Raw genomic sequence first — 8,650 nt, forward strand, 5'->3', positions numbered from 1 at the left:
TCTGTAAGGCGTGACTCTGAGGCTGAAAAAGTACTAATCAAAGAATTGCTGTATTCACATTTAAAGAATAAAGACTGCAGATATTTTTTTAACAAAAAGCTTGACCTCACAAATTTGTCTGAACACAATATTCTAATCACTAAATAAAAATCAGTCCTTGATCTTAAAAGATTACGAGCTAATTCACGAGATATAATTAGAACGAATTATTATCAATTGTTGGTCGATATTGATCTTGAGAAGTGGTTTAGTTTTGGAATATTGTGTTTTTTTTTTCGGGGCGAGTTCTATCTTCTGCTGGTTCTTTTTCTTAACCCCTTTATTTATTGAAACTAATTACATTGACATTTATGTTGTATTGTTTATTAAAGCATGTGTTACGACAGCGGAATTTACGTGACGCTGGTAACGTTTATGAAAGCTCGAGTGTTTACCAGACGCCCTCTATTTCGTATATATAAGACCAGCAAGAAGTGACTGCATAGATAGATAATTGTATAGCAGACAGAGAGATTGAAGATATAGACGGAAAATTGAGTCAAGCGCGGTAGTAAGTAAAAAGCGTGAATCATTCGTTGTAAATTATAGCGTGTGTTTAAGTTAAATTGACTGTGGAAATTAAGTGTATTGCAAAGTTGAATTGAGAAAGAAGAAACTAGTTTTATTTGAGAAAGGACTTGTATCGCTGAAGTTCTTCGGAAAGAATTTTTATGAGTAGTTAACAAACGACCAGAGATGTAACACTTGTATAAATTTCTGGCCAGTTACGGGTTTACTAACTGTCTTTTTTACTTGATTTTTGATTTGTAAGCGATAAAATGTGTATTCTAGTTATTTTACAATTTTTTTTTGTTGTTGTTACTTTTAAATAAATTGTTTTTGTTCGTTACACAAAGAAGAATGTATAATGATATTGTTACGTCTCCGTTCGTTTGATAATTTCCCATAACAATTCTTCCCGTGGAACTTCAGCGATACAAGCCCTTTCTTAAATAAAACTAGTTTATTCTTCCTCAATACAACTTGGCAACACACAGAATTTCCACAGTCACTTTAACATAAACACACGCTATAATTCTCAACGAACGATTCACGCAGTTTACTTATTATCGCGCTTGACTCAATTGTCCGTCTATATCTTCGATTTCTCTGTCTGCTATTCTATTCCGATTCATTGTCTGGCGCACTTATATACAAGAATAGCAAATACTGGATTATCCGTGATGTTCCCCGATCTTTCTAGAACTCATTACGTGTTACCAGCGTCACGTGACTTCCGCTGTTGTAAAAATATGCTCATAGTAATCATTTTTAGTTTGTTCAATAGCCAAATGCTCCTTAGTGCTCAAGTTGACAATGATAAAAAGTTTAGGTGCTAGCTTACTGACATCCAAATTTGGAGTTTCTTCTTGGGGATTAGTAGGATGTCTAGATTGAGCGTCAGGTAACTTGTTCCCTTTTCTGTGAAGTATTTCAAGTGTTAATACTACACTTTAATAACCAACGCATTTTCTTTCTCTCAGAACTTTTATAATCCTTAATTTAGGATTGCTGACAAGTGTAGAAGTCAATAGCACTCACCGTCTATAAAGCTACTCTTAACCGAGCAACAAGATTGATTAGTCACTGTTATAACGTCTCCAAAACAAGAAACTTGGTTCAGTAGCAAATCACGGCTCGAACCATGGATATTATGATTCGCAGCCTAGCACGCTAAACACTGGGCAAGGTCTGGCACGCTGGAGGGTATGAAAAACTGCAGTCTATACAAGTTATATGGTACGCTCACATTACTTAAACTAATATGAAAGTTTAGCATTGTTGTATATTTTAATTAGTAAATCGAAAATACAAGTTGATGCGCTAAGTATTCGATGGCAAATAGCATGTGTTAGCTTTGTTCATGTGGCTATAAAAATTCATTAACTTGGAGGAGGGGTTTATTCAGACATCAAGAATATCTTGTTTGTTTGTTTTGCAATTAAGCACAAAGCTACACAATGGGTTATCTGTGCTCTGCCCACCACGGGTATCGAAACCCGGATTCTAGCGTTGTAAGTCCGCAGACATACCGCTGTGCCACTGGGGGGCCAAGAATATCTAACAAAAATATTTTATCGTTCTAATATACAACAAGAAGTGCACTTGCAAGAGTTATTGGATGAAGAAAGCTGTTGTTTATATCAATATTATATATTATGAAGCTTTTGTTGATATTAATATCATATTATTTAAATACGTAATGATCATTCTTACACTTTTTCAGTGAATTGTATGTTGAATTTTATTTTCCTTATTATAAAAAAAATCGCTTATTTCTTATTGAAGTTTCAACTAACATTGCGCGTAACGCCCTCTCAAAGCCGCAATTTTTAATGAGTAAATATTCGGAACCACTCGGTATGTGTAGCCTATAATTACAATGCGATAGGAATCAAAAGTAACGAATGCTTCCGATTCAGAGAAAATAGCATGGCTAGTTGTTAGTTAGAAAGTGTCAAAAAAAGATTTAGTAGTAAAATGGCAACGTCTCAAGAGGCTTGCTATTTAACTCTGTTGGGTTTAGCAGAAGAATTTCGAACAATGAATCCGCCAAACATTAGGAACTGTATTCAATGTTTATTGGCAATTTTTAATTTAAAACCTCCACCTAAAATGGAAGTCAAGACGCATTTGCAGTTGGGAAATATTTTACTACAGTTTACGAAAAACACAGATTTAGCGCAATCTCATTTGGAAAAGGCGGTAAGCTTACCTTAATTTGGTTTAAGTTTTAACTTCATAATAATTAAAATTAAATAATAATAATATTTAAATTAGAGTTGCTTCTTAGAAGCTAGAACTGAGATTCATACGAATTTATCTCCTATACTTTGTCATTATTAAATTTATAAATTAAGGAAAAATTCGAGGATCTCATTTTATTTTCTGGGAGTTGGTGACAACTTACTGATAGTGATAAGTTTGACTACTTGTAGTACTAATACTATTACATTATTAAATAGCTTCGGTACCTTTTATCATTAGTCAATGTGTCATGATAGCATACACTTTTGAAATTCTACGCAATCACAAAGGAATACCAGTGTATATATTTATTATTAAATATATATTAAATTAAAGTCATTTAAAATTGAATAAGACTAAGATAATGGATATAAATAATAAAGGATGAGTTGGTTGTGGCAGAAACATATTTGGATGGAAAAAAAATAGGTTTGTAATTAATCATTTAATGAAGTTCAGTGGAACTGAATTAATTTCACCAGTGGGTACCTCAAGGCTCAGTGCTAGGACTTGTGCTCTTTTTTTTAAAAATTTAAATCAATGGCATATATGACTGAACGGACATAGATCAAGGAGTGAGGAGTAAATTAGGAATGGGTGAAAGCCGGACCAAGGAAAAATTTGCGGGATGGGCCATAAAAACAACTCCAATCAACTTGAAAATAATATGAAACTTTTATTGTTTCTCCATATGTTAAATGGTAACAAGAATAACCATCATAGAAAATTTAGTTTAATTTCATACGTAAACATGTCTGTCTCCAAGCCTATCTTGCATCATTACTCATTCCATAATGTACAAGTATCAAAGAGGGTCTTGTTTATCTATGGATTTTCAATTTTTTTAATAAGTAAAAATGTCATGAGTTCACGATAATTTTATGTTGTGTATGTGAACAGAAGTACAAGAAAGCAGTTGTTGTAGTTTTTGAGGTGATCGGAGTTGATTAAAGGGCACATTCAAGCGCTTTTGTCTTGGTCTGACAACATTTTTATAAATTATGAAAACATGAAATATGATTTCACAATCATTTTATGTTGTCTACGCAGACAGAAACAAGAGAAAGCATTTGGTGTGGTTTTTAAGGTGATCGGAGTTGATTAAATGACCAGTCCAGGCATTTCTATGTTGTTCTGGGTTTTACAAAGTCCCAATAAATTGCTTAAATTAACTGATGATATTTAGATTGGGAAAGTAACTGATAGTGTGATGTTACTCAAATATTATCAGTAAGAGAGAAAATATTTTTAATTTGATAATACCCTTTTCGTGTGGACTCCTAGTGTTTGCCGAAAAAGGATATGTTGCAAGCCTCACTCTTGTTACTTTTAGCCTATGCTTCATTCTCTTAGATCATTAAAGACTAACAAAGGATATAACAAAAATGTAAATATGACATATCCATGAAAAATATTTTAATATGATATAATCTGTTATTGAATATTATAATTAAATGATTGGTAATTTGACTCTAATGACTATTCTTCAATTATTAAGATTGTCACACCACTCATCAATATCCATTTTTAAATGAGGTGATAAGGAGACCAAACTGTACTTAATATTTTAAGTGAGACCAATTTAATGATTTTTATCAAAAAAATTATCTCTCTTGCTTTTAATCAGTATCTCTTTATATAAATCATAAAATTCATGGTGAGATTAAACTGATCTTCACAATATCTGGGTAACATCCACACTATATTAAACTGATCTTCACAATATCTGGGTAACATCCACACTATCAGTTACTTTTCCAACACCTACAGTTTAACTTTCACATGACAGATAAAGCTGATTTTCATTGTAAGAAAACAATTCTTACACTGCTAGTAGTCTCTCAATTACTACTATGTATGAACCTACTGATTGGCTCAAGTCATTATTTAGTATCTCAACAACCTTAATAAATCTAAAAATATCCAAATGTTTAATGTCATCTGTAAACTACTAATTTACTAATCATGCTTTTAGCAATTTTATTATTGTAAATAAGAAATATAAATGCCCAAGACATTGAGGCACTCCACTAGTAACAAAGTTTCATTTGGACTAGACTCCATAAATAACTTTTACCTTTCCTTTCTTCGGGAAAAGTAGACTTAGCTTTTGCATCACATCTAATAGAAGATAAATACCAATTTCATCCAGAAAAAAACTGCAAACTTTTACATGTCTGTGAGAAAGGTAAAAAAGTAAAAAACCTGCAAATTTTAGAAATAAATAGAAGTTTAAAAACAAATGGAGAAAAAGTTCTAAACAACCAAATCAACTTAAGCTTGTCCCCACTTCTCATTCCCCTTGCCCCAGGGTAATTGCTTACTTCTGGTTCTTTGGTAACACACACACAAGTTAGTTCAGTTTGATGATACTATCACTGGCAAAACTATGTTCATTATAAATGAAATATTTGTTAAATGTACAATTGTCTTGGTTTTTACCGGCATTATATCCTACCTCCTCTCTCAAAAAGCGTTTTTTGCTTGCTACTAGCCTTGTTACTCCCATTTATTACTGCATACTAACATGCAAATGATCATGCAGCAATCCTATTGGTGGAGAGGTTGTTGTATGATCATTTACATGTTAGTGTGCAATAATAAATGGGAGTAATAAGTTAGTGGTGAATAAAAATTTGTGCCAGTAGAGGGCAGTACAAGTTAAGCTTTTTGTGAGAAGAGGTAGGTATCTATCAGAAATACATTATCAGTTTAGGAAAATGTTATTGTGCAGTTGTGAACTTTTTGTAATCATGCTGAAAGTATCTGTTTATTATCATGATTATTCATCAGCACTATGAAGATACAGATCTGGCTACATTTCATTCAAAACTGATAACTCGCATAGCTCTCCAGAAAAAAAATGTCTAATTAAAATCTAAATTATTGTCTTGTATTGAGTTTGATTTGTAACTTTTAGAACAATGTTTTATATAATCTACATTGATGTTTTTGTAACTGATTTTGAAAATATTACTTTAATTGATAATTTAAGAAAAAATGCCATCAAGTTTAATTCATATAAATTGAATAACTGGTTTTCATTAACATATTTTCCATTTCACAATACTTAAAACATATTTCTTAATTTTAATTCAGATTTGAATAAAAAGTATATACTTAGCAGAAAGGTTTGAATTATATCAATTGTAGAATTTGTTTTACAATCTGTGTAAAATGAAATTCTTGAAACTACAATACAAAATAAATTACATTGAATCTTGAATTTTTATTTTCAGTCATATTTAGGCAAAAATTAAAAGAAAAAAAAAGTTAGTTTAATGTTGATATAATGAAAAACATCCTTAATGTTACTGTGTACCTTAAAGAGCACTAAGAACAAGCATCTTGAAGTTATTATGCATAGTTAAAGTCCAAATTTCTGCCTGTCTGCAGTAGTGAATATTTCAGTTGTTGAACTGTGTGATATTGGTTTCCTGCATCAAAAAGGTCATCAAGTCCTTGCTTTGTTTTGCAACTACATCCTCCTGGTCTGGATAGTGTTAAGACGTGTCTTTCTTTATTATTGAGTCCTTTTCCCAATTTGTATATGTCCCATGAATGAAGAACAACTTTTTGTTTTTTGTGCAATTTTTTATTTTGGGTTAACTTGACCACTGTTCTGAAGAATCAGTTTTAAGGTGTCTTAATTGGTACCAAAATATTTTTTCAGTCTGACTTAAACTAAAATCCCCTGACAAAAAGAACCAAGTTTTACTGGTTAACTAATAGTTTTTTTTCAACAATGAATCTTTTACAATAAACTACAGAGTTGGTCTGATCTTCTTAAATACATTAGCTAAACCCAACTAACCGTTTTCTTATGTTTATCATACCAAACAAACTCTACACCATTTAACAAGCAAGTAAATCTCAGAACCTAGGAAAGAAAATTAAAAATTACTAGAAACAAAACCTAATTGTGAAGAAAGCCAAATAATGTTTTAAAAACTGTTTTTGCATTAAAGTAAAAAAAGAAAGTAAACTATCTGAAACAAAATTATGATTTCTTAATTTGGACTTGTTTTTATTGAATCTGTGGAGAATTAAAAAATTTCTGATTTAGGCATCTAACATCATTAGAAGAATAACAGTAAGATGAGCAGGTCAGTTGGTCCATCAGTATTTAAATTTTCAGATTGATATAGCCCTAATTGTAAATTGCACTATTAAGCTTCCTAGTTTTTATCTTCAGATTTAAATTTTTTAACAAGCAGTTTTATTAATATCAATTTTCTTATTTATCTCATTAGCTAGTTGTTTAAGGTGGGATCTAATCAAATTGTATATAAGCAAATACATTGTATGTTGTTATTGTTACATTTTAAGAAAACTGTTCTATGTTTTAATTCTTTTTCAGTGGTATCGCTCACAAACTGTATCCTTTAATTTGGAAGGTTAAATGTGATAATGTGTTATATTTTCTTTTATATGCACTGTATTGTGTTTGTTGGTACAGAAGTATTGACATTTTGTGCACTAATAAGTAATTCAAACTCATTAATACACCTATAATGCTATTTATCTGGCATTTAAGTAATGTATGTTATATTACCTATCAGAAGGCTTCAGTATTATAAAAAATATATATATATATATATATAAGTTTTTGAAAATTGATGAAAATGAAAAGCAGATTTTAAAAATATTTATATACACAAGTTTAATAATACAATGATGTTCATCTAAGTAGTAAAGTATTATTATACAGGAAATAATTTGTCAGTTTAACATGTGCAGTTTAAATTGTCCCTTTTTGCTATTCAATCTTATTATTACAAAGCACAAGCTGCAATGACATTTTTATTACAGTGAATGTGCTATTGGATCCAAGATTTTTCAAATTCAGTTATCATTGATTTATAAAATTTTCTTCATACAGTTCATAGAAGTAAATAATGTTCAGTTTGGTGATAATATTGTTGGATAAAACACAAGCGTTGAAAGTCAAAACGTTGTACAGAATGTGAAGAATCATGTAGCCCCAATTCCAAGATTTGAGACTTCACTATATTATAATTAAAAGTAACATGACAGTATCTCACATTAAACCTATTTGTATTATCCATTTTATACATATTTTTTTAGAATAAAATCTGATTTCTTTTATGGAAGATAGGCATATTTTTGATAGAAAGAAATGGATAATGTTGTGAGGTAGTAATTTCTATTTTATATTCAGAGATGATTTTGTTTATTGGTTACATATTGTCCCTCTTTCAGCTATGTTTGCTGCAAATGCTAGCTCATCTGCCTCCTAGTGCACATGTGCACTCATGTTACCACATCCAATAATGTCAAACTGACCTTTAGTCTTTACAAAGTGACCTGTCTTGACTGTTTTAGTGGACTAGTATCTTGTAAAATACAGTCACATTTCAATTATTATACATTATATATGTATATAGATTATTGCTATCTTGGAATAAGTTCTTAAACTTATTTTTCTTAAACATAGAACAGTAAATAAAGAAATAAAGCCAACAATTATCTCTTCTAGTTATGACCTTTGTACTCGGGTTGCTACTTGACATAGGTTGCTATTTTGAGCAGACTAAAGACACAACCTACGTCCTTGAAATCTTGGTTCAAAAGAAAGAAATGGCATCCAAACATGTTAAAATGGCTGAGAAAAAAATTAGGGAGACATTTTGAGCTTCCAGTTGGTTATTCGTGTCAGATATAAAAATTGTATATAATGGAGCATTTCCAAAAATGGAAAGAGGTAGTGGGTGCCACTGTATTTGATTTATTACATGAGCAATATCTTAGCATATAGAAAAGATAAGTCCTTCTTATTTTATATTCTAGCTTGACAATGTCGATAATTTGAGTTACCTAATTTGTACAAAACTATAGACTT

At 30.8% G+C, this 8,650-nt stretch overlaps 1 protein-coding gene across 1 annotated transcript in view; it reads left to right on the forward strand.

The window, feature by feature from the left end:
- The first annotated feature begins 2,406 nt into the window (after positions 1–2,406).
- Positions 2,407–8,650, forward strand: part of LOC106466088 (MAU2 chromatid cohesion factor homolog) — a 45,447-nt gene continuing 39,203 nt past the window's right edge. Inside the window, exons 1-2 of the mRNA XM_013926331.2 lie at positions 2,407–2,745; positions 7,148–7,165. Coding sequence (XP_013781785.1) covers positions 2,521–2,745; positions 7,148–7,165 — 243 coding nt within the window. The 5' untranslated portion in view covers positions 2,407–2,520. The remainder of the gene's footprint in view (positions 2,746–7,147; positions 7,166–8,650) is intronic.

This window comes from Limulus polyphemus, unplaced genomic scaffold (assembly GCF_000517525.1).
Source record: "Limulus polyphemus unplaced genomic scaffold, Limulus_polyphemus-2.1.2 Scaffold2146, whole genome shotgun sequence".
NCBI classification, from domain to species: Eukaryota; Metazoa; Arthropoda; class Merostomata; order Xiphosura; family Limulidae; genus Limulus; species Limulus polyphemus.